The sequence below is a fragment of the Pipistrellus hanaki genome (genome assembly GCF_964339955.1).
Source record: "Pipistrellus hanaki genome assembly, chromosome: 1".
Lineage (NCBI taxonomy): Eukaryota > Metazoa > Chordata > Mammalia > Chiroptera > Vespertilionidae > Pipistrellus > Pipistrellus hanaki.
Genome location: NC_140503.1, coordinates 188,333,508 through 188,359,920, shown reverse-complemented (window position 1 = coordinate 188,359,920; position 26,413 = coordinate 188,333,508). Strand labels below are relative to the sequence as shown.

At 40.0% G+C, this 26,413-nt stretch overlaps 1 protein-coding gene across 2 annotated transcripts in view; it reads right to left on the bottom strand.

Annotated features, from left to right (window-relative positions):
• Positions 1–3,080: 3,080 nt before the first annotated feature.
• The window catches only part of PDS5A (PDS5 cohesin associated factor A), a 97,706-nt gene continuing 74,373 nt past the window's right edge, over positions 3,081–26,413 (bottom strand). For both annotated transcript variants that reach the window (XM_084900500.1, XM_084900501.1), the window contains exons 22-33: positions 26,335–26,403; positions 24,531–24,667; positions 20,627–20,750; positions 20,275–20,479; positions 19,687–19,801; positions 17,566–17,698; positions 16,894–17,013; positions 14,186–14,248; positions 13,074–13,219; positions 11,036–11,144; positions 7,861–8,213; positions 3,081–5,694 (exon numbers count right to left, since the gene is read on the bottom strand). In XM_084900500.1, coding sequence (XP_084756626.1) covers positions 5,691–5,694; positions 7,861–8,213; positions 11,036–11,144; positions 13,074–13,219; positions 14,186–14,248; positions 16,894–17,013; positions 17,566–17,698; positions 19,687–19,801; positions 20,275–20,479; positions 20,627–20,750; positions 24,531–24,667; positions 26,335–26,403 — 1,578 coding nt within the window. In that variant the 3' untranslated portion in view covers positions 3,081–5,690. The remainder of the gene's footprint in view (positions 5,695–7,860; positions 8,214–11,035; positions 11,145–13,073; positions 13,220–14,185; positions 14,249–16,893; positions 17,014–17,565; positions 17,699–19,686; positions 19,802–20,274; positions 20,480–20,626; positions 20,751–24,530; positions 24,668–26,334; positions 26,404–26,413) is intronic.

Below are 26,413 nucleotides of genomic sequence, written 5' to 3'. Positions count from 1 at the left end.
GTGGAGGGGGCACAAGTGCGTTCTCCTGTGTCTTATAAGAATATGAACCCTGTTGGGTCACTGCCCCCCTCTTAGGGCCTCGTTTAACCTTAATTATCTCCTAAAAGCCGTATCCACATGCAGCCCCAGGGGCTCAGGGTTTCAGCAGATGATATGAGGGCGTCTAACTTTTCACCACTCGGTGCAGGACTGCTGAAACCCCACCCTCAGTCTCTGCTCATTATCACGGCCGCCTGCCTCACCCAGCTCAGGAGCTAATCCAGGTGACCCTCATTTCCCTGAGTGCTGCCTACAACTGGTGGTACTAATTTGTGAGAAGTCAACTAGCTAATTCGAGAAAAGTTTATTAACAGGCTTGAGCCCTAGCTGGTTTGGCTCAGTGGATAGAGCATCAGCCTGTGGACCGGAGGGTCCCAGGTTGGATTCGGGTCAAGGGCACATGCCTGGGTTGTGGGCTCAATCCCCGGTAGGAGGTGTGCAGGAGGCATCCGATCACTGCTTCTCATCACTGATGTTTCTCTCTCTCTTCCTCTCCCTTCTTTGAAATAAATAAAAAATTAAAAACAGGGCCTGGCTGTATTGGCTCAATGGATAGAGAGCATTGGCCTGTGGACTGAAGGGTCCCAGGTTCAATTCTAGTCAAGGGCACATGCCTGGGTTCCAGCCTCGATCCCCAGGAGAGGGCGTGCTAATCAATGATTGTCACTGATGTTTCTCTCCCTCTCTGAAATCAATAAAAAATATATATTTAAAAAAATTTAAAAACAGGTGTTAAGTAGCTCAAACCCTCTGGGAAACGGTGGATGTTAGTGTCAGAAATAGTATCACAGAATTGGCCTCCCCTGCCAGTGCCTGTGCCACCCACGGCGGGATGCGGGCACCCCTGCCCAGCATCCCCAGGGTGCTGAGGTCCCCATTCTCCGGTCCCAATCCACATCTCCCAGGGGCGGTGTTCGGTTGACAGCTCCCAGGGGCCGGCTGAGACCGCTCCAAGGGCGGTCAGGAAGGAAGGTGTGTTCTCAGCTTTTCCAGAGGGAGCTGGCTCCGCCTCCCTGGTGGCCTTTGGGAGGTTTCCCCAAACACGAAAGGGCGGCCCGTGTCCTAATGTCCAGAAAACGGTCCCATGGCCATGGCCTCTGGGCTGAACGGGACGGAAATGTGAGCAAGTGGCACGGGTCCAGCTCAGGAAAGAGAATTAACCGAAGTGGAAGGCTGGCCCAGAGCCTGGAAACAGACACAACCCACAGGAACCCACGTCTCAGTCTCTGCAGGTGCTGCCCGACGTGGTGGAGGGAGCTGGGGCAGCAGTGTGCGGGGCCGGTGCCACCGCCGTGGGCAGGCCCTCACTGCGGCCCAGCATTGCGTGCGGGGCCCATGTTCACCTCCTTTTACCCTCACGACTACCTGTGCCGCTGTTATGTAACAGGTGAGACAGTACCCTCCGTGGTCCTGGGTCTGCCTCTTGCTTCCACGGGATTCCAGCCTCTGGCCACTCTCTTGCCTCTTACCCCGTCACCACCTTCCGAACCACCTCCCAGACCAGCCAACACACCGTTGTTTTTCTTGTTACCTTAACTCCTTATTGCCCAACCACCACATGCTCCCCGATTCCTCAGAACCGTCCCACCCAGGTGGAGGCAGTGGCCAACCTGCCCCAGCGGGCTTCCCACGCCCGCCTCTCCCGGGCGTCCGTCCCCACTTACCTTCTCTGGGCTTCTGTTTTGACGATGTGGCTCTTGAGGGCCTGGCCACTTCTTCCAAGATTTGGTGGTGGAGAAGCTCGAGGGCTCCGAGCGTCTCGTAAAGATGCAGCACCAGTGCAGCCGCCTCCCCTCTCCCAGGAGGTGCCCAGGCCTCCCCAGGTGAGTGACGGGCAAAGCGCGGGCACCAGGGAAGCCGCCAAGGCCTTGGAGAGGAACCTGAAGGCCCCTTTGGGAGCTGCCTGCCCTGGTTCTACCCTCACAGACCCTCAGCTCCGCGACTTCCTGGAGAACCACTTCCGGGTGAGGAGGGGAAACTCATGAGGAAGTCGGCGGCGGCACCTGCCTCACCCACAGGCTGCCGGCCCTCAGGCCCCACGGGGAGCCTGCGGAGCCGGGGCCTGTGAGGAATCCTCTGCCTCCCCCGGTGTCAGGCTTACCTGACCTCCCCCCAAACCATTAGCCACTCCTTCAACCACCCGGAAGCCCTCCCCATGCCTTGGACCAAATGGAAGCAATAAGGCAATTTGAGAAAAAAGAAAAAAAAAAGAGGGAGAGAGAAAACAGTGGTAGGAGGGCCTATACGATTTCCGAGACCCCACTGTCCCATGTGCATCAGGAAGGGGGGTTCCACAGGGCCGACGCTATTGGAGGCTGGGCTCCCTGCAGAGCCCACTTCCCAGGCCTCCTTCCCACTCAGCTTCCCACGGGGCTTCCCAGGCAGAGCAGGAGCGGTCAGTCAGGTGAGCTGTGGGCCTCCGGCACTCAGGTCCGCTCACTAAGACCGTCCTGGGCCCGGGACCGCAGTGGAGAACCGGTTCAGACCTTCCTGGCTGAGGACCAGACTGACGCCGGCAGGAACTCACCCAGGACAAAGGTGCGTGACCTGGAAACTCAGTCACTGTTGTTAATGGCGCTTTTTGCCCCAGCCCTGCGGTCGGCAAACTGCGGCTCGGGAGCCACATGCGGCTCTTTGGCCCCTTGAGTGTGGCTCTTCCACAAAATGCCATGGCCTGGGCAAGTCTGTTTTGAAGAAGTGCGTTAGAAGACGTTTACAAAATTTGGCTCTCACTGAAACCGTTTTGGCTCAGTGGATAGCGCTTCAGCCTGCGGACTGAAAGGTCCCGGGTTCAATTCTGATCCAGGGCATGTACCTTGGTTGCGGGCACATCCCCAGCAGGAAGTGTGCAGGAGGCAGCTGATCAATGATTCTCTCATCGATGTTTCTAACTCTCTATCCCTCTCCCTTCCTCTCTGTAAAAAATCAATATATTTTAAAAAAAGAAAGAGAAAAAAAAAGAAAAAGAAAATACTCAGATATTTCACCAGCTTGTGACATACCAGGAAATACATGGATATTCAGGGTTCCACACTACTATATAATGCTGCATTTCTTGATTTTATTTGAAACAATGCATATTTTTTAGCATTTTATGGTAGGATTTTACACGTGTCATTTACACAAATTACAAGGTTCTGCTTCAAGTCTTTAAAAAAATTTTAAAAATTCGGCCCATGTGCAGCACAATAATATGCAAAACTACTTTACATTATACACACTTTTTATCAAAGGAGATACAAAATTCTGGCTTGTAGTTTTAGACAAATACAAGAAGCTTCAAACTAGACACAAAGGGTTAATTAACATTAATTCTCAAATATAAGTCTGCACTTTGTGTTGTATTTCTCTGAGATGTAAATACCAAATTCCTAAGGGATTTTCCTTTTTCAAAGGAAAACTGACAAGTGTCCCTTGCACAAGTCCCTCCCCAGCAGCTCCCCGTCTACCTACCATTCCACTGTCCCTTCCCTTAGTGCCAGACACTTGCTGATGTTACAAACCAGGGGGTTCCGCACTGCCGTTTGGGGCCAGAGCCTTTCAGTTAACTCCTCTCCGGCAGGCAGAGCTGACGCAGATACTTCGTTATTCAATGGGACAACACGAGGTTATCCAGTCAGCTGCGATGCTGACTGACTGCACACGAGGAGTGGAGATAGAGGAGGCCCCTACCCAATGTGCTTTTCAATGGTGACAAGTTCATGGCATTAAGGATCAAGTTGTCTGATGCTAAGAGAACTTTAAAACCTTTCTTAACAGAACATGCCCACTGACTGCTTGAGGGACTTCTCTGATGCTTATGCATAGATATTTTTCAGCATGTTGGAGGCAATATTTTATACGTTATTCCTAAAGGGTTATAAAAAGAGGCAATAAGGAAGAGTAGGGCTTTTTCTGCCCTCTTAAGATATTTTTCTATCACTGGCATCCATTGTTCCCTAATCATCATCTGATACCTAAATGTGTGTATATGCATATTTAAAAGAATTACCCATCTTTCACTCAGTCAATATACAGCCAACTCTTGATTATCTATTAGAACCAAACGACATTTACTAAAGTAAATTTCACATTTAACATAACCATCCTTTTGGTACACAGCTCACGTTCACTGTTTTACACCCCCGTGGGCCACAGCCTATCCAGACCCAGTCAGAGCAGGCAGAAGTGTCCAGTCCTCTCAGCACGGGGGAGGAGGAACCGGGTGAACACGTTCGGCGAGGGCTTTGGGAACGGCCTCACGGGGAGAAGGGGCAGGCTCCACCTCTGAGTGAGGAAGGACAAGTTTTTAGTCTCTTCTGATTTACTGCTTATAATATGCCTTCATTATTTTAAGTTTACGATTACTACAAGATTCAAAAACCTGAGGCATAGTCACTATTTTATATAGATAATGGAGAGTTGACTGTTATGTTTTTTAATGACTTTAGCCCTTTCACATAAAAAATTTCACAATGTATGATAAAAAGATTAAAAAAGACTACCATGACATCTAGAAGCATTTATTTTATGCAAAAACTTAAATATGATGTGTGTACACAGAAGTGCACACATTACCTATGCTGAACAATACCAAGAAACAATATACCAATGCAACAGTTGTCTTCTAAAATAAACATTAAAATGGAGCCCAGACTGCCAGACAGAAGCAACACACTTCTTTCCCAAGAGCACAATGCCGGGATCAACAGCAATCCGACACCTCCAGCTTCCTCAGAGCTGCCCAAACCCAACTGTTTAAAAAACTGACTTTTTGTACATCAATAAAAATATGGTGACAAACATTATAAAACCAAATGCTGGACAGTCTTTACTCCTTTAAAATTTCAAATATTCCAACATAATCACAGGAGTAAAAACCACTTTAAAATGATATGCTTTATGAAACAACAATATGTACATTTATTGCAAATTATATTAAACTAAAATGGAGGGGGGAAATCAAAATACGAAGTGATATGAAATCATTAATAATCTTAATTATTTTCTCACTCTGATAAAAATCAGAAATCAACATTTATAAAATTGCCACCACATCACTTTTCATAGCAGGGAACTGAAATCTGTACAACTCATTTTTGCAGAAAAGTAGGCAGGCAGAAAGAATTATACATAAAAGTTTCCAAAAGGAAAGACAAATATTTCATCTGATCTCTTTTCTTCTAAAAAAATTAATTCAGTAGGCTTCTACTTTTTTCTTGTGTAACATGGGAATTCCTGGCTCTAAAACGGATGAATTTTTCAGTGTCAGTTTAAGGACATCCTGTTACTTTCTTTAACATAAAAATATGCAGCATGGAAATTAATGGTGTATTTACGCCTTTAAACTCCAGATATGCAGGAAATGGAACCAAGTGTTAAGCAATTTGCTTAATTATTGACTTTTCCTAAGAAAAGTCTGGGGGGAGGGGATGTAGAACAGAGTTGCTTTGAGCCTCTCTCTCTCTCTCTCAAGAGTTTCTGCTGTACATTCCACCAGAGGACTGTGTCACAGAGAAGGAAGTGATAGTTTCTTTAGTTTTCAAGGCGGAGAGTGTGTCTGTAGTGAACTTCGTCTTCTGTTCAGGGACACTTTGAATCCAATTTTTTGCAGAAGTTGAAACTACTTCTGTTTGGCCTTCATTTTTTCCCTTTGCAAATGAGTTTTCTTTTTACCTTGGGGACAGATGAAAGCAATGTTAGAAAATATGTAAATATAAAAATAAACTGGAATTATTTCATTTCTATAGTTATAACCTAAAATCTGGAAATATATATTTTCCACTTTTCACTTGAGACTTTACTTGATTTAAGGAATATTTCCCTAACTATCAAAAAACAAAATGCCAATGAAGAAGTTTTTCAACTAGTAAGTGCTGCTACCCAAATGTCCGATATTCTTACAATAATAAAATAAAAGCTGTTATTTGAAATAACTGTAATTTTATTTTTTAAAATATATTTTTATTGATTTTTTTTTTACAGAGAGGAAGGGAGAGGTATAAAGAGTTAGAAACATCAATGACAGAGAAACATCGACCAGCTGCTTCCTGCACACCCCCTACTGGGGATGTGCCTGCAACCAAGGTGCATGCGTCTGACTAGAATCAAACCTGGGATCTTTCAGTCCACAGGCCGACGTTCTATCCACTGAGCCAAACCAATCTTGGCTAAAATAATTGTCACTTTTTAATTAATACTTGCAAAATGATATTGTTATGGAAGAAAATTATTGGCTACGATGGCAAAATCAATTATTAAGAAGCAGAATACGTGTTGATTCCTGAATTGGGCAAATAAATAAATTTTAGTATACTCAACTAGGAGAAACTGTAGTTTAATTCTGTTAAGTTAGCAGAATCTCCATGCTTCTGGAGGGCCCATCTAATAGGTGAGGGAGCGAGAACAGGACATACAGGGTGTGGCCTCTTCTGGATGTGTTCTCTTCTGCTCCCAAACTGTGATTCTGGTCTGCCTGCAGTTGTCCAATTTACGTGCAAGCCATTAGTAGCCACCTGGCCTGTGCAATTCCGCACTTGAAATCAGCCAGATCAGTATTAAGACTGTGTTTCCTACTGAAACTGGTTTGGCTCAGTGGATAGAGCATCAACCTGCAGACTCAAGGGTCCCAGGTTCGATTCCAGTCAAGGGCACGCACCTTGGTTGTGAGCACATCCCCAGTGGGGGGTGTGCAGGAGGCAGCTGATCGATGTTTCTCTCTCATTGATGTTTGTAACTATCTCTCTCCCTTCTCTGTAAAAAAAAAAAAATCAGCCGAGGCCGGTTTGGCTCAGTGGATAGGGCGTCAGTCTGCGGACTGAGGGGTCCCGGGTTCGATTCCGGTCGGGGGCATGTGCCATGTTTGCGGGTGCATCCCCGGTGGGGGATGTGCAAGAGGCGGCTGGTGGATGATTCTCTCTCATCGATGTTTCTGGCTCTCTATCCCTCTCTCTTCCTCTCTGTAAAAAAATCAATAAAATGTATTAAAAAAAAAAATCAATAAAATACATATATTTTTTAAAAAAGTTGTTTCCTCAACAACTTCAAACTTGGGAGAGAAAAATAAGTGAGTTTTTTTACTTATAGCCCATTACTACATACACAGATACTGTTTCCTGACCATACTATACAAATGGCTAATCTTTATTGATGTATAGTGAATTCAAGGAATTTTCTCAGAAGTTAACAATACCAAATACAGCCCAAAATATAAACAGTAACATTTATTGGAACATACATAGGAACACACACAATAAGTTCCTAAGGGAACACATTTACTATAAAATCCAAAGGGATCTAAAAATTCTAATTAAGGTGATTAGAAAGTATACCCTATGCCAGTAAATTTTTGTACATACAATCCATGTTTGGTGGAATAGCATATCCATTCTTGAGTCAGTAAATAAATTATACAAGTAGGAATCATCTTTGAATGATCAAAGATGAGCAGCCTGTGAGATTGTTTCAGGGAAGAGTAAGTTGATTTATATTAAAATTAACACTAACAAGAGGAATTAAAGAGTAGGAATATACCTTGTTCATGTGTCAAGACTACTACTTTCTCCATTCTGGGACTTTTATATCTAAAAGGTAGCTATTTATTTTAAGGAAACCAAACAAAAGATTATACTGTTCTTGCTAATATATAGAAATATGAAAATACCATATTCTAATTAAAAATGAACCAAAGGGGAAAAGGAGATCTTTTCAAATTGATATCCTGGAGGTTATGAAATCAAAACCAATGCCATCATAACCTACTCAGGACACCCAGGACAGTGTACACTCCGCAGCGGCGGACAGTGCTAAGCACAGGGACAGGCGGGAAGAAGAGTGCGCTACCTTTGCAGGTCAATCTGCCGCTCTGCCGGCGCCGCCTTTTTGGCTCCGTCCTGCAGTTTGGGCGCTTTGGCATTACCTGCGTCCAGGCCGCCGGGGCCCTCCGGACCGCCCGCGGCTCGCTTCCTCCCCTTCCCAGGAGGTTTGCTGACATCGTCAGCTTTGGTGGCATTGCCCTGAGATTCAGACTTGGGTCGACGTCCTCTCTTGGGCTTTGAAGGGGCAGGTGGTCCTGATTCATCGACTTCCTCATCTGTTTTCTGCTGGATATTCTCTGCACCAGCGGCTGTGACTGTTCTTTTCTTTCCTCGGTCACTGCTGATGTTGCCCTGGGTAGCCTGATCAGAATTAATCTCCTAAAAGAGCACAAGACGATTCTATAAACACAACTGCTTTAAATGTCAATAATCTGTAGCAGAAAGCTGTATCCTGAATGTATTTGAAAGGGGTTGGGGTTCCAGAGCTTCTCATTAACTACTTGCAGCCCATGAGGAATGTAAACTCCTTGAGGATAGAGACTGGAAGGTGGGATCTACCACGGTGCTGGACACATACAATGTACACAATGCGTATTTGAAATGCACAGGCGGCCGAAACCGGTTTGGCTCAGTGGAGAACACCGGCCTGCAGCCTGAAGGGTCCCAGTTTCGATTTCAGCCAAGGGCACATGCCCAGGTTGTGGGTTCACTCCCCAGTAGGGGGCGTACAGGAGGCAGCTGATCAATGATTCTCATCATTGATGTTTCTATCTCTCTATCCCTCCCCCTTTCTCTCTGGAATCAATAAAAATGTATTAATAAATAAGTAAAAAATAAAAATAAAATGCACAGGCAGTAAACATAAAATAGAAAATCTACTCAGTTTTGCTACCACACCCATTCTAATGAAAAGGTCCTTTTGCCCTAGTCAACTTTGCTCAGTGGTTAGAGCCCCTGTTCCTGGACTGAAGGGTCACAGGTTTGATTCCCGAACAAGAGCACATACCTCGGTTGCAGGCTCAATACCGGGGGCGTGCAGATGTTTCTCTGTCTCCCCCTCTTTCTCTTTCTCTCTCTCTCTCAAAAAAACAAAAACAAAAAAACCCAAACCGAACAACAACAACAACAAAAACCAATGGGAAAATACCCTCAGGTGAAGATTAACCTAAAAAGAAAAGAAAGAAAGAAGAGAGAAAAAAGATCCTTTTCATTGATGCTCCAATCAACTGAGGCACCTGGCCAGGGTCAAATTACATTTTTAAAAGATCAAATTGGCTCTTAGGTGGTGATTGGATTGGAAGGGGTCAAGAATGTTAACAAGAAAGTAAAAGCTACTACAGCATCAGAGGTTTAGTCAATAAGAAGATAATTTAATAACATTGTAATAGGAAAAAATGAACACAGAGATTAGGCTGTTTGAAAGGGAAAAGAAAGACTGCATTAAAAACCACACATTAGCATAGTCACACATACATAAACATTATGTACATATGCATATGAATAAAGAACTCATGGATAAGCCAAATGAAGAGGAAACCAGTTGATTAGCTACAGGTATGAAGAAAAAGAACATTCTAGCCCTGGCCAGTGTGGCTCAATGGATACAGTGTTGGCCCATGCACCGAGTTCACAGGTTCCATCCCTCGTCCCCTTCAGGGACATGCCGGAGACAACCCATCCATAGGTATCTCTCTCTCCCTCTTCCCCTTCTATTCTCTCTAGAAAACAATGGCAAAAATTATCCTTAGGTAAGGATTAACAACAACAACAACAAATAAGAAGGCTCCTAAAAGATGACATTGGCAGTACTGCTTTGCCTAAATACAGAGATGTGTCTTCATTCTTCTTTTAACCATCTCCCTATCCATCCTTCATATTACAATTTGTTTTCTCTCATAGGAACATATCAGGAGAGAATGTGTTGATGTGTAACCATGCACATTCAGTTTGCTGAATAATTTTTGTTTATATAACTAAAAAACTGGTTTATGCATCAATCTCTTTGAGAAACTGGCTAGCAAGAAATACTCCCTTAGATCTTTACCTTCTTTTAGCACACTAACAGTATAATTTTTGAGCCTATAAGGCAGGACCAGACACTAAAAAGAAATGTCTCTACAACTTATGGGAGACCTGATAAGGAGCGATCTATCAGGCTTTTGTCAAAATATAACCAATCCATCTCCCCAGGTAACAGTGCATTTGTTAAAGCATTCTTTGAAAGTGTGAAAGAGTTAAAATAAGGGTTTGGAACAGTATGATATTATAAATCCATTAAAATTAAAATTTTAGTCTCTTAGAAATTAGAATTTAATGCCCAATTTATCTTATATAGAATTTTGCAACGAGGCTGGAAAGATCATGGCTAGCTGTCTGACTAAACACTGGTACCTGTACTATCTCATAATATTTATTGTAGCCACGAAATGACTATGGCAACATGAAATTTTGCATCTAAATTTGTATAAGGATCCTATAATATTAAATCTATTGCTTTCTGAGTTCCAATATTTTATGTCCCCAAAGGTAATTCCTAAAAATTTGATAAGATACCATAAATATACGGTGGGCAAAACAAAGATAAGTTTGTCAAGAATATAATCTGTGTGAAGAAAAATAACAGTATCTTCATGCGATTCCTACTGAGGAATGTTATAGTTGAATGGAAGCTTAGAAATCAAGCAATCTGCCCAAGTAAACAGCCAGCAAGTAGCAGAGCCAAGATTCAGTCAGGTGTGTCTGATGATCCTACCAATATTTTCTCCTTTCTATCCTACCAAACAATTGGGTGCCATAGTTAAAAGGTCAACAACAAAGAATGCAGCTATTAAACAAAAACTCAAACACATTATAAAAAGTTAATTCATAAATTTAACTTTTAAAAATAAAATAGATACAAAAGAATGGCAACCCGGCAGGAGTCACTAAACTTTTGAAAGTTAGATCTTAAAAAGTCGAATCCTAGTCTTCCAAAGCTTGGGAGAAGTGTGTAGAAGGATCCCATCATCATAATGGGGAGCGCTGTAAAGTCACGTCAGGAGATGTGGGCGGAAGCATACTACAAACAGCAAGGGGTGGCGTGCTACATGTAAAATATGTATATACATTCACTTCTTGACTGTGTGCTTCTTACCCCTACCATGAAATTTATAATAAGAACCTTCATGAGAGAAATCTATTTGTTAAATTTAAAAATTTACCTTATTCTTTACTGGATCGATATTTTTTGCAGGTATGACAGAAATAATTCTCACAGGGTTCTCTTCATTTTCACTCACTCCAGTTTCTGCTGCCTCTGAGCTCTGCTCCCTGTGGAAGAAAAATAAACCAAAGCTTCTTTATGTCACCACATGAATAGAAAATTTGTGCTCTCACCATATCAATAGAGAAACAAAGGTTCAGGCTGGTTTAGAAGAAGCAATGTTAGCAAGATTCAAATCTGTCGTTTACAGACCACTCACTAGTCTCTTATCAGTACGGTTGTTGATTTCCATTTAATCTTGCTAATATAAGACAGAAATGACTATCTAAAACAGTGGTTCTCAACCTTTCTAATGCCATGACCCCCCCCCCCCTTTTTTTTTAAAAATATATTTGATTGTTTACAGAGAGGAAGGGAGAGAGATAGAGAGCTAGAAACATCGACCAGCTGCCTCTTGCACACCCCCTACCGGGGATGTGCCCGCAACCAATGTACATGCCCTTGACCGGAATCGAAACTGGAACCTTTCAGTCCACAGACTGATGCTCTACCACTGAGCCAAACCGGCTTCTGCTAATGCCATGACCCTTTAATACAGTTCCTCATGTTGTGGTGACCCCCAACCTACTTCATAACTGTAATTTTGCTACTGTTAATGAATTGTAACGTAAATATCTGTGTTTTCCGATGGTCTTGGCTCTACAGCAGAGGTTCTCAACCTATGAGTCTCGACCCACAGGTTGAGAATCTCTAGCGGGGTTTATTAGTATAGATGTGTGACATCTATCTATACTAATAAAAGGATAATATGCTAATTAGATCGGACATCTTCCAGACATCCTTCTGGATGTTCTTCCAGAAAAAGCCACAGTGGCAGGGGCCGAGATGGTTAGGGGCAACCAGGCCAACAGAGGTGAGCAGTTAGGGGCAAGCACGCAGGCAGGGGTGAGCAGTTAGGGGTGACCAGGCCAGCAGGGGTGAGCAGTTAGGGGCGATCAGGCAGGCAGACAGGTAAGCGGTTAGGAGCCAGTGGTCCAGGATTGCGAGGGGAGTAGGACATCCCCCAAGGAGTCCCCGAATGGAGAGGATGCAGGCTGGGCTAAGGATGTATGAATTTTGTGCACAGGCCTCTAGTATATATATATATAAAAGCCTAAGAAACTGGCTGACCGTACACACAAGTTTGACAACATGTATAAATGGATTCATTTCTCAAAACCACACAAACTACCACGACTTACCTAACAATCTCTCTCTATAAAAACCTAAGCTATGATGTGCACTGACCACCTGGGGGCAAATGCTCAATGCAGGAGCGGAAACCTCAGGCACTGAAACATGACACAGATTGACGAATCTGAGGGAAGCAGGGACGGAAGAGATTAACCAAAGGTCTTATGTTCTCATCAGCCCTGATCAGGCCAGGCTGAGGGACCCTCACTGGTGCACCAGGCCTCTAGTGTTAAAATAAACAGGGAATATTTTTATACATGGAAAGGTTATTTTTACTCAACTCATGCTTATAAGTTCAATTTATTTAAGAATTACATTTTCACCTGGCTGGTGTGGCTCGGTGACTGAGTTTCGACCTATGAACCAGGAGGTCATGGTTTGATCCTGGTCAGGGTATATGCCCAGGTTGCAGGCTCGATCCCCAGTGTGGGGTATGCATGGAACAGTCAATCAATGATCCTCTCTCTCTCTCTCTTACCCCCCCTCCCTGAAATCAATTAAAAAAAAAAAAAAAAAAAAAGAATTATATTTTCCCATGTTAAAATTTCACATATACGGTAGATATATATTTAGAAGACATTTCCATATAAATTAGTTATATTATAAATCCTTGTGTTTTTTCCATTTAACTCTCTACACATTTAGAATGTTATACTACACTCACAATTTACATCATTAGTGCTAATTTAGCACTACTATTTTGTACCAAAATATTTCCTAACGACTATTTCTATGATATAGTGTTTAGGAAAAGTTAAAAGATAAATTGAGCTGTGAAATAAAAACAAGTGGGGGGAAATTACCGTGACCGGTTTCCTGCTGAAGGGTTTAGCTCTGAGTTCACATTGATGTTGCTCCCAGTCTCAGCTCCAGTGCTCCTCACATACGGCTTCCTTCCCGTTGCTGATAACGGCTTGTTTACTGCACCTAGTACTCCAGCAGGTTTTGGCTAAAATTAAATAAACACGTTACTTTTTACCTTACTGAAAAGAATACATACGCATTTAGGCACATGTTAAGAAATATTTAGCTTGAGCTAAGAAATTATTGTTATTTTAGAAAGTCTATCCCAAATAACTTAGAAATGACAATTCTAGGAAACTACACTTATCTGAATATAATAATTACAAATCAAGTATTACCTGTACTTAATAATTAGGCGATATTTAATTATTCCTTGCTGCTCAATTGAAATAAAAAGGCCCCATAAACACAGTGAATATAATAATACAAAATAAAATGTATTACAAATAAACTGAGGGTACATAGTATTAGTTCAGATAGTGCTAATTGAAAATTAAATTTACTTTTGCTCTTTTAGGGGCCATATTACTTTTATATAATATAAACTGCCTAACTCATTAATACTTTGAAATTATTTCTTCCCGTTATATCTTACACATCTAAAATTATTATACTACTTTTCAGAAAAATCTGCTTTGTGGATTCTAAACTTTAGAATCAGGACTGATGAGAACACATGATCATAATTCAAAAGCGTGGTTAATGGCAATGAAAGCCCCAGAGCTCAGCTTGTGTGGCTCAGTGGTTGAGCATGGACCCATGAACCAGAGAGATCTCCAATTTGATTCCCGGTGGAGGCACATGTCCAGGGGTTTCAGGCTTGATCCTCAGAAAGGGGGGAGGTGATATGCAGGAGGAAGCTGACTGATGTGTCTCTCTCATCAGTTTCTCTCTTTCCCTTCCTCTCTAAAATCAATTAAAAAAAAAAAAAAAAAGCCCAAGAAAACAAATAATTTTTTTAAAGAACAAATGCTTTAGATCCTACAATCCACAACATGATCCCTAAGAATCAAAAACTATAAAATCTGGGGGACAGTTAATGGTTATATCTCGGTATCAGAAGTAATATATACATGAAATAAAGATCCCCAAGTTATCTAGTACATAATACCTTTCCTGTTAACAGAAGTACTCGCGTCTCTTCTGAAATATAACTCTTGTCATTACAGAAATCCTATAAAAAAAAATTCAAAGTGAACATGTATTTTTATTACATTTGTGTTTACATATCAATTAATCAGACAATGCATATTTATTTATTTATTTTTTAATATATTTTATTGATTTCTTACAAAGAGGAAGGGAGAGAGAGAGAGAGCCAGAAACATCGATGAGAGAGAAACACCGACCAGCTGCCTCCTGCACACCCCCTTCCGGGGATGTGCTCGCAACTAACGCACATGCCCCTGACCGGAATCGAACCCGCGACCCTTCAGTCCGCAGACCGACGCTCTATCCACTGAGCCAAACCGGTTTCAGCCAGACAATGCATATTTAATGAACCATACCATAAATCTAGCTTTAAAATTAAATCCATGGCACATAAGACTTAGGCAAATATCAGAGATAAACTACTTAAATCATATTTTAAATGGAACACTTGCATTTTTTCATGTTTTGATTTTGTCCAAATCAAAAATGTGAATACACCACCAAAATATAATTAAGTGAATTAAGCCAAATGTGGACACTGAAGATACTTTCCTGCAAATTATATCTAGAGCTCAACTTTGATACTTCCATGCTTTTCTGTTACATATCCTGGGACAGCACACAAATAACCCACCGTGGTGCCAAAGAAACAAAATGCTTCAATACAATCAAGAAGTTCATTAAAGTAACATTTTCTTTTATTATGTTTTCCTTCTTACTAGTGTTTTAGGAGAGAGCAGTGCCCATAAAGAAATCACTTTTGACATGTGTTCTAGGCAAAGCTGTATCTTCTTTCTTTTCTTTTTGCACAAAGGCTTTTATGTAGCTAAATTACATGTTACAAGGCCTAGGCACCAAAGTTCATTTATTTTATTCATGAAGATAATACTATAGCCTCATTAGTACTATCTCAATATGCCTAGATTAAAAGCAAGATATTAGAAAAGGAAATGAGGAAAGTTGTTCATTGAAAACAGAAAAAAAACAAGATATTATTAAGGGAAAAAACACTAAGTTTCAAATATCAAATTAAGAAACTATTAAAATTACGTGCAGTGACAAAACAATTTAATTATTGAGAACAGGATCACTACTGTATGAATATTCTATTTGGGTACTATTCCAGTCATGACAGCTCTGGGTTAACAACAAAGTAAACTTAAATTCAAGAGCTCACTTAGGAAAAATAAAAAAGAGCTCACTTAAGAATATTTGTAAAGATGAGTAAATTCAATTAAAGGGCAAATAACTTTGTAATCCTTATTATTCCAATAAACAAACAGGCACAATACATGCCAAATACTAAATCATTAAAGAAAATCTGATTAAAATTTTTGTCAAAGTATGGCATTCGAAGCAGTAAACTTTGTCTCCTGGAATGTTCTCCTGGAAAGTACTGTGTGTAGGGTCGGGGGAGAGGGAAGATATCACTCTGAAATCTGTCTTCAGGATTAAAAATGTATAAAAAAATGTTAAAAACTGCATTTTTTTTCTGATTACAAAGCACAGGAAAATTAAACTTTAAAATACCATCTTAAAGCAGGAAATAAAGGATTAAGAGCTTTAAAAAATGTTAACACTGAATCTTTAAAGAAAATAGCCAAAAGAAAGATATTCCCTACTCAATATTCTTTCTCTCCTTGATATGACTAATTAAAAAAAAAAAAAAAAAATTAGCTAGAGAGCCAGGCAGCAGTGGTTCATTTATCTGACCTTCTATATCAGGAGGCCATGGTTTAATTCATGGCCATGGCACATGCCCAGTTGCTGGTTCAATTCCCAGTAGGGGGCGTGCAGGAGATAGCCAATCGATGATTCTCATTGTGGATGTTTCTATCTTTTCTCCCTCTCCCTTCCTCTCTGAAGTCAATAAAAATATATCTTTTAAAAAAGTTAGCTAGAGAAACGTAAAGGAGATTGAGTTAGCTGGAAAACTTATATAAAAAACTTAATTTGCTGATAGCAAAATAAATGTACTATGTATGGCTGAGCAGACAGAGCATCATCTTGCGGTCTGAGGGATCCCAGGTTAGATTCTTGGTCAAGGGCACATGCCTGGGTTGAGTTGCAGGCTTGATCCTCCATAGGGGGTGCAGAAGGCAGCCAATCAATGATTCTCTCTCATCATTGATGTTTCTATCTCTCTCCCTCTCTGAAATCAATAAAAATATCTTTTAAAAGTGGTTGATTAGAATCCAGGTCTATCAATTATCAAAACCAATTCCATTAATTCTAACTCTTTATTTCATATATATGTTCTCTCCCACTCTGTACGGTGAGAATGATACTGTTCAGGGCTCTGGAAGATAAGCCCCCATTTCTTCATAAACTCACAGAGGTATTTTTTAAAAAAGATATATTTTATTGATTTCTTACAGAGAGGAAGGGAGAGAGATAGTTAGAAACATTGATCAGCTGCCTCCTTCATCCCCTCCACCACTGGGGATGTACCCGCAACCAAGGTACATGCCCTTGAAAGGAATCAAACCTGGGACCTTTCGGTCCTCAGGCTGACGCTCTATCCACTGAGCCAAACTGGTTTTGGCGAGGTATTTTTTTTTTTTTTTACTCTACAGTCCAGACAATCAAATATTTGCCACTGGAGTTGATGGTAACTGAATATTAAATCAGTTTGTGTGGTAGAAAAAGGAAGGGAAAGAAAATTACCTTTTCAGGTTGTGTAAAAAATTTCATTGGAAGTACTGGATCCTTTGGTGAGTCTGCATTGCACAAAGCACTTTTACTATTTATAACACACAGAGCAACATCACATACAGTATAAAGTTTCTAGGGAGAAAAAAAAAAAAAAGATCATATATAGCTTTCAGTAGTGCAAAATAATTACAAGAACCAATTCTACCCAATGCATAAAATGGAATCAAAAGAAGAATGTGTGGTTATTATTTATTCCTTGAACATTTCACATTTGTATTTGACATTTATTCTTATGTAGCTTCCTGTTAAACAAAAAACTCATTTAACATGAATGCCAAGTATGCATTAAACAACAGCAAACAAACCAAATCGAAGTAAACCAATTAAAACAGAAAAATATAAGATCTACTTACTTGTCTGTAAATCTCACTAAAAGTCTGAGAGACAGTACAATTGTACAATTTACTAGCTCTCATCTCCTTGCTCTGGAGAAGTGTTAATGTCTTTTCAGAGTAACAAACAGGCCTCAAATAATAGAATTTAACAGTAACAAAACAATAAAAACTGACTATAAATACATATTTGTACAAACATTCTGTAATCAATATATTAATAGCAAAAACAAGTGGGACAAAGGCAAAGATATTTTTTCCTATAACATCTTAATGGACCAATATATCTTACTTCATTTGTCTTGGATTCATCTGGAGACTGGGCATCTTTTGTTAACTTGATGTTCTCTGCCATCTTCTTCATAAAGGCATGGCTATTGTTTTCATTCTTTGTCATTAAAACTTCAAGCATGAACCATAGGCACCTAAATGGTAAACATTATTCATGTATTACAGAGATTACATGTAGGTGTTTCTGCTTAAATGGATTATATACCTTTTTGGAAAGTTCTGATACTTGAATATAGTAAGAGCAAAATATACAATGGGGGTGAAAGGAGACTTATGTAATACTTTAAACAATAAAGAATTTATTTTATTTAAAAATTTTTAAAATATATTTTATTGAGTTTATTACAGAGAGGAAGGGAGAGAGATAGAGAGCCAGAAACGTCGATGAGAGAGAAACATCAACCAGCCGCCTCCTGCACACCCCCTACCGGGGATGTGCCCGCAACCAAAGTAAGTGCCCTTGACCGGAATTGAACCCAGGACCTTTCAGTCCGCAGACCAACGCTCTACCACTGAGCCAAACCGGTTTCGGCTAACCAATAAAGAATTTAAATAAAAAAAGTAAAATATAAAGAAAACCCTAATGATTAATAGAAATATCTTAATGTTAAATTTAAATGGAAAATTAAATCACCAAAATATTAAAAATGAAGACAGCTAATGAGAAAATATGAGTTTCATGAGGCACATAATCATTCTGGCTCAGCCAGCGTGGCTCAGTGGTTGAGTGTTGACCTATGAACCAGGAGGTCACAGTTTGATTCCCGGTCAGGGAATATACTCCCAGTGTGGGGTGTGTAGGAGGCAGCCAATCAATGAATGGTTCTCTCTCATCACTGAAGTTTCTATTTCTCTCTCTCTCCCTTCCTCTCTGTGGGGGAAAAAAAAGGACTCCTTCTAGCCCTGACTGGTGTGGCTCAGATGGTTAGTACTGTCCTGTATTCTTAAAGGTCTCGGGTTCGATTTCCAATCAGGGGACAAACCTAGGTTTCAGCTTCCATCCTCAGTCAGGATGTATATGAGAGGCAAAGACAGATATCTCTCTCTCACATTGATGTTTCTCTCCCTCTCCCTTTCCCTCTCTAAAACCAATAAACATACCCCCAGGTAAGGATTAAAAAAACCAAGAGTACAAAGCAAAAGCCAGCAATGGAAAAGAAAGTATCGCTTTAAAGTTTTTTTGAGGCCATTTGTAGACTTTTCTAGGCCATCTCTCACTTGTTCACCGTGCATCACACACCAAATTCTAGTTCACATAAAGAATACTCTAGAAACCAGTGCTTTGCAATAGTGACTTGCCTCTCTCCTCTAGAGACAAATATGTGCCTGGGATAACAAATTTAATTTTGTATTACCCCAGTCTTGCCACAGAATATTTTGAATGTTCAGCATATTTTTAGGCATTATTTTTTTGAGGTTGAAAGTAAAAATCATTTATGCCCTAACTGGCTTGGCTCAGTGAATAGAGCGTTGGCCTGCGGAATCAAGGGTTCCAGGTTCAATTCTGGTTGAGGGCATGTATCTTGGTTGCGGGCAGATACCCAGTGGGGAGTGTGCAGGAGGCATCTGACTGATGTTTCTCTCTCATCGATGTTTCTCTCTCTCTATCGCTCTCCCTTCCTCCATGTAAAAATTCAATAAAATATATTTTTAAAAAAAGAAAAAAAAAAAGAAAGTAAAGATCATTAAAGGAGAGAAATTTTTACTACATGGCTTTCTTTTTTCTCTTTTTAATATATTTTTTATTGATTTTTCGCAGAGAGGAAGGGAGAGGGACAGAGAGTTAGAAACATTGATGGGAGAGAAACATCGACCAGCTGCCTCCTGCACACCCCCATCGGAGATGTGCCCGCAACCAATGTACCTGCCCTTGACCGGAATCGAACCTGAGACCCTTCAGTCCGCAGACCGATGCTCTATCCACTGAGCCAAACCGGTTTTGGCTACTACATGGCTTTCTAAGTTGTCAAACTAAGTAACCAAAGCATGTATTAATATAAACAGCACAAATAACAAAACATAAAAGGGTTTTTATTCTAATGGGAATAGTAAAAGAAAAAATTAAGCCATTTTTAAAATGTAAAAATAATTTTAAGAATTTGTGAAAATCAACGTGACTTACTCTTTAATATCACGAAGCTGATCAACATCTTGTGACCTTGTAAAATCTGGATCGTGGGCTAGCAGGTGAATCATGTATGGAACTACATATTCAGGCAACAGTGACAATAATTTCTCTAAAGTGAAAACATCATTATTAACAACAGTAAAGGTAGCTTTTCTAAAATCCCTCTACTTCAGTTTTCATTTTCCCTCTCAGTTATTCTACATTACAGGCAACATAAAACCCAATACTAAAATACTTTTATTTCTATTTTAAATGTTACAAAACCAAAGAATAAGTTAGATGGTATGGAGGGTCTCTGGCAAAGCTAGAATAATTCTTTACTCACTGACATTTGAGCAAAGTGTTCTAATTGAGCCATACTGCTGATTCCATAAGAAAAATGCAGTTTCCTCAAACAGTATCATGCACTAGAGAGGGCTCAGTAACTAGAACTTTAGATTTTAGGTACATCAAAATTGCAAAGAGAGCATTCTATAGAAATCGCAGTATTATTATAAATTACAATAGAAATATATAAAATACTCTCCCAATGACATACTAACAGGATATATTTGCACACCAGAAACTTTCAAAGTGACTTACCAGTAGCCATAGGGTTCTGTTTAATGTACTCCCTGCGTATACTGATATTTTTCAGTAAACACTGTCGTGCATGTGCTCTTCTCTCCTTCACAGGATCTTTGGCACACAAGGCAAAGATCGCCATATACTCCAATGGAAGAAGTAACTTCACAAGGGCCTTATGCAGTTTCTGAGCAAATATCTGTCTTACTTGGTAGCACTCATCCTACAGCAGCACAAAACCAAAAAAAAATACTTAAATACAATCTCTTTTGTGCACATATACATACTGTAAATGGATCTATGTCCATAAAATACTTTCTATGTATTTAACTTTGAAGGCTAAGTAACTGACAAAAATAAGGTTACTTACATTAATAACAAGTGCACAGAGCTGAAACTGTTCTGGGGTTATAATTTCATGGTAACAAGGTTCCTGAGCAAGCTTCATTATGGCACTACCAGCAGCTAATCGCAAGCGAGACATATCAGATTTACTATAAACAAAAAAGAAATAAACATTTCCTATAACCATTATCATTCATAAAAATACTTTGATCCCTTTTTTGAGTATTAAGATAGTCAGCACAATTTATGCTTAAAATAACAATGTACAAATATGGGAAAGCTACTTTGAATCCTTGAATTCAATACAGGTAAAAAGGCTCAAATCATAGTGACTATCTAATAATAAATTTATTTGCCTTCATTTTTAGTTATGGTTTAGCTTCCATCCTCCACCACAGTTAGTAAACTCTGATTACAATCACAACCACACTAACTGCAGCTCTCAGAAGAATTTTAGGAACTATATTTCTCATTTTAAGAGGAATACATGTTCATTGTAGAAAATCTGATTTAAAAAAAACCACCAAATTAAGATAACCCCCTACCAGGGATTTGCCCACAACCAATGTTCATGATCCTGACCGGAATCGAACCTGGGACCTTTCAGTCCGCAGACGGACGCTCTACCACTGAACCAAATCGGTTTCAGCTAAAATATATTGTCAATGCTCAACAATTTTTAAATGCACATGCTTGTATACATATGTTTAATAGAATTCTAGCTTAAGCATACTGTCTGAAGAAATGAAGGGCTAGAAATCAGGAAATGATTTTTGTAACAGAAAAGGGGAGGTATCAGACAAATACCTAGGAAAAGATACCTCCCTGGCTGTCATGGCCCAGAGGTTAGAACTTTGGCCCAAGCACTGGAGGGTTGAGGGTTTGATTCCCAGTTAAGGGCACGTACCTGGTTTACAGATTTGATCCCTGGCCTGTCAGGTGCATGTGAGAGGCAACTGATCGATGTTTCTTTCTCACATTGATGTTTCTCTCTCTTTCCCTGGTTCCCTTCCACTTTCTCTAAAAATCACTAGGCCCTAGATGGTTTGGCTCAGGATAGAGCACCAGGCCTGCGGACTGAAGGGTCCCAGGTTTGATTCCGGTCAAGGGCTTGGGTTGCAGGCTCGATCCCAAGTAGGGGGCATGCAGGAGGCAGCCGATCAAAGTGATCCTCTCTTCATTGATGTTTCTCTCTCTCTCCCTCTCCCTTCCTCTCTGGGGAAAAAAAAATCATTGGGAAAATTATCCTCGGGTAAGGAGTAACAACAAAATTTAAAGGAAAGGCTATGGAGATGAGAACCAGTCTATCTCAAGTACCAATCTCTGAGGAGACTTTTTTTGCACCATCAGTTTTAAAAGGGAAACTGGGAGGTCCATGCACTCTCACCCAGTGGACTTTTTATCACCTTAATCAGGGGTTGGGAACGTCTGGCCTGCAGGCTGTATAAGGCCTACAAAATAATTTGGTCTGGCCCTGCCAAGATATTAGGTGTGAGTTCATGAAATGTTTGACCAAATATAGCAGGCTAATTTTTAAATAGATAATTTTGTATTGCTTGTGAATTATGCTATAAATATCTAAATGGCAGAATAAAGGTTCCCTACTCCCGATCCTAAATAGTAAAAAGTGACACTGAATGGGATGAAAGGACAATCTTCTCACTTCAACTTCTATGCAAAACATAGCACGGTTTTGAAGACTGTAGGAAATGTGAAAATCTGGTCAGACTCCATACGAGATTATTATTTAGCATAGCAGTAGCCAACTTTCTGGACCTCACAGACCACCAGTTGGTGACCGCTGGTTTAGCATACAAGAGGAGAAAGCATGCACTCTTGGGTAACAGGACTGTCAAAGTGAGCACTGGCACCCTAGCTAGTTTGTCTTAGTGGATAAGAGCACTGGCCTGTAGACCAGAAGGTCCCGGGTTCGATTCCAGTCAAGGGCACATGCTCGATTTGTGGCCTTGATCCCCAGTAGGGAGTGTGCAGGAGGCAACCGATCAATGATTCTCTCTGATCATTGATGTTTCTCTCCCTCTCCGTCTCCGTCTCCCTGCCTTGCTGAAATCAATAAAAATATATTTAAAACAAAATAAAGTGAGCACTTGTAACAATGAGGGACAAAAAATGCTGTAAAGAGCATGATTCTTTTATCTCATGAGCGTAAAAATAGAGTCAAAGGATAACATTTTTAAGGATCTAGACAAAAAATGCCAAACTGTCCTGATAAGACTGCGCCAATATATATTTACTGGAATAATGAGGGAATTCATTTCCCTGATTCCATGGAACTACTCCTTAAAAAAAAAAGTGTGTGTGTATGTATTGTATATATATTTTGCCCAGCTGGCAGGGCTCAGTGGTTGAGCGTTGACGTATGGGTCATGGTTTTATTTGGGTTAGGGCACAGCCAGGGTTGCAGGCTTGATCTCCAGTAGGAGGAATGCAGGAGGCAGCTGATCAATGATTCTCATAGTAATGTTTCTATCTCTCTCTCCCCCTCTGAAATCAATAAAATTAAAACAAATATATAGAATATGTACTTTTACTGATCTAATAGGCAAGATGTATCACTTGTTTAAATTGTATTTAGTGATGTTAACCATTTAAAAAATTTTTTTTTATTGATTTCAGAGAGGAAGGGAGAGGGAGAGAAAGAAATATTAATGATGAGAGAGAATCATTGATTGGTTGCCTTATGCACCACCTCTATTGGGGATCAAGCCCGCAACCCAGGCACGTGCTCTTGACCAGAATCGAACCTGGACCCCTCCAGGCTACAGGCTGATGCACTATCCACTGAGCCAAATCAGCTAGGGAATGTTAAACATTTTTAAAGGTAAACTGGTACATAGTCTTCTGGGGACTCTGCCTATTTATCATTGATTTGTAAAAGCTCCTTTTATTAAGCCTTTGCTATGCACTGTACATAATTTCCCTAAATATGAAACTTCTCATTATTCCTAACTTAGCTCTAATCTTCATTCTGTACATACAAAGCTTCCCTTGGCTTGTTCTATGATAAAAATAATTTTTCATGGTTTTCTTCAGTTTATCAAAACATTCAGCATCTCTACTCTAATCGCTCATTTCCTATCTCTTCCACCAGAGTGCATATTCCTTGGAGGGAGAGATTTTTGTATGTTTAAAAGCATAGCAGTACCACATATGAGAATGCTCAATAAATACTGTCTGCATAAATGAATAAAACCTGTCCTCTAACACCAGTTTTAAAGTAGGATGCATCACAAGTAGGATTCTTTAGTTATTTCTGTTAGTGCTTTTGAAATTTAGTACATCAAGAAGTTGAAATAAGCTAGGATCATAAAAACTTTGGGTTTTATTTTCATCTTAGGAAGAACAGAAAGTAGAGATGGTAATTTCACAGATGTAAAGAGCAAAAATGTGTAGAAATGAAAACATTTATTTTGCATTTGGAGGATCCTGAAGTCTTCTGCAATCCTCTAGGAGGCTGCAACTCTTCTTTTTTTGAAACCTACACTGAAATTTTTATTCCTTTCGTTTTACCAAGTCACTCTGCTTTTCGTATCACTATACTATACAAAGTAAGTTCCTTGAAGGAAAGAACTGAATCTTACCTGTTTTTGCTGCAATGTTTTTCATAGTGTTTTGCAAAGAGTAGTATTCAACAGATAAATTGAGTAGTTGAAACAAATGCTGATGCTAACTGTAACATTTCTACAGTGATAATGACTAAATATTTATTGGGAAGAGTTTAGTCTTTAGGAGTGAAGAAAAATATAACATCACTATTGAGATGTAAAACCCAAGTGAGTACATGAAAATTGATTCCAAAGAACATGGCGCAATTACAACATTCAATATTCATTAGGGAAATAATTCCTATGTAAGTTCTACCAACATTTTGAGCTAAAAAAAAAATTAAAAACAAAGAAAAATCTCACCTGATCCTCTTCTGCTCCGTCAGGTCACCCTCACTAACCAACATCGCTGATAATAACCGAAGAGTTGAATTGGCAGATTTAGACTGGTTGTTTTTCATCCCCAACAGCCACCTTACCAGAAGTTTAATTGCCTGTACCTATAAAATATTAACATGCTAAAAAAAGAAAGCAACCTAAAATTCCAATTAAATGGAAATTTAATTTAATTAGATAAGTGAGCTTGTGTCAGCAGATATGCTTTATTAAATAAGTCTACAGAATAATAACAATAAGGACTAATATTTATTGCATTTAATCTGCCACCAGGCACTTTTCCTAGGGTTGTAAATGTATTAACTTATTTAATCTCCAAGCAACTCTATGAGGGAAGTATTATCTCCACCGTAAGACAACTGAGACATTATTATGACGGATAACTTGACCAAGGTGTGGCTCCTGAACTCAGGCCTTTCACACCTGAACACTTGCCAGTGTTTTCAAAGTATGTGAAAATATATTGTTTAAAATAACTATTGAAACTATGCCAATTATAGTGATTAAAAATAACTATTACTATTCAGACTAATATTCTTTGTAGTACTGAAAAACTATTTTGATGAAACCATCAAGTCTAATTCAATCTCATTTAACATTCTGGTAAAAAACAAAACAAAACACCAAGCAACACTAGGAGATTCCATTTGTGATCATAATTACTTGGAAGCTTATACTCAAAAGATTGCTATCAACATATGTGAAAGCACTACCCAAAGAATATAGGTATTATTTAATATATTTATTGACAACCTGGAAAAAGGAACTGATGGAATATATAATGTCTCTGAAGTTACACAAAGGTGAATCAGATTATCAAGGAAAGTGATAATGAAGAAATCTTATTTTAAATCCCAACACTACCACTTTAAAAATTAGTTTTATGAGCTACAATTTACATCTACTGAAACTTACCAATTTGATGACAGCAATCTGTTTTTTGCAAAGTTAATATTAATATGCTTATAGTAGGTAAGATAGTGAAGGTGAGGCTAGATGTAAGATCTAGATTTTGAGCTTCAACATTCTGCAAACAATCACTTGAGTAAAAACAGCCTCACTGAAAATGTTTTAGCTGGCAGAAAGGTCTACATAAGATGCAGATATATTATCTATCTATATAAAAGCCTAAGCTACCACTGCAACCAAATGATAACTGACCAGGCTTCGTGGGGTGACCAGGCTGGCAGGGGGGTTAGTGAGGAACGAGCAAACAACTGAGCAACAGGCTGTGTGGGGCGACCAGGCCTGCAAGGTTGTTAGTGAGGGGCAACCAAACGACTTGAAATGGCGACCAGGCTGGGGGGGGAGGGGGAGGTAAGGGGATGGGAAGGGGTTTGTTGGTGGCCATCAGGCAAAAGCTGTTAGGGGTGATCAGGCTGGCAGGGGGGCAGTGAGGGGCAATCAGGCCAGCAGGCAGAGGTGGTTAGGGGTGATCAGGCTGGCAGGGGGAGAGGGGAGGGAGGAGGGCAGTTAGGGGTGATCAGGCAGACAGGCAGGTGAGTGATTAGGAGCCAGTGGTACAAGATTGTGAGAGGGTGCAGGCTGGGCTGAGGGAACCCTCCCCACTCTGCACCAATTTTGTGCACTGGGCCTCTAGTCTATATATAAATAACTCAGTGAAAATTGGTTCCTTCTAGAAACACACAACTTTTGATTTAAAAATAAAGGAACTCATTTAAAACTGATTCTTAACTATTAGGTTAAAAAAAGGTTATCTATGAATGTTTATTTTTCAACATAAAAGTTATCAAGACCTACACAAATTTACCTTTGCTAGTACTTCTGGGGAAACCTCTTCATCTGGAGACCATAATTTTCCATTCTTCTCACCTGTTGACTATAGTCAA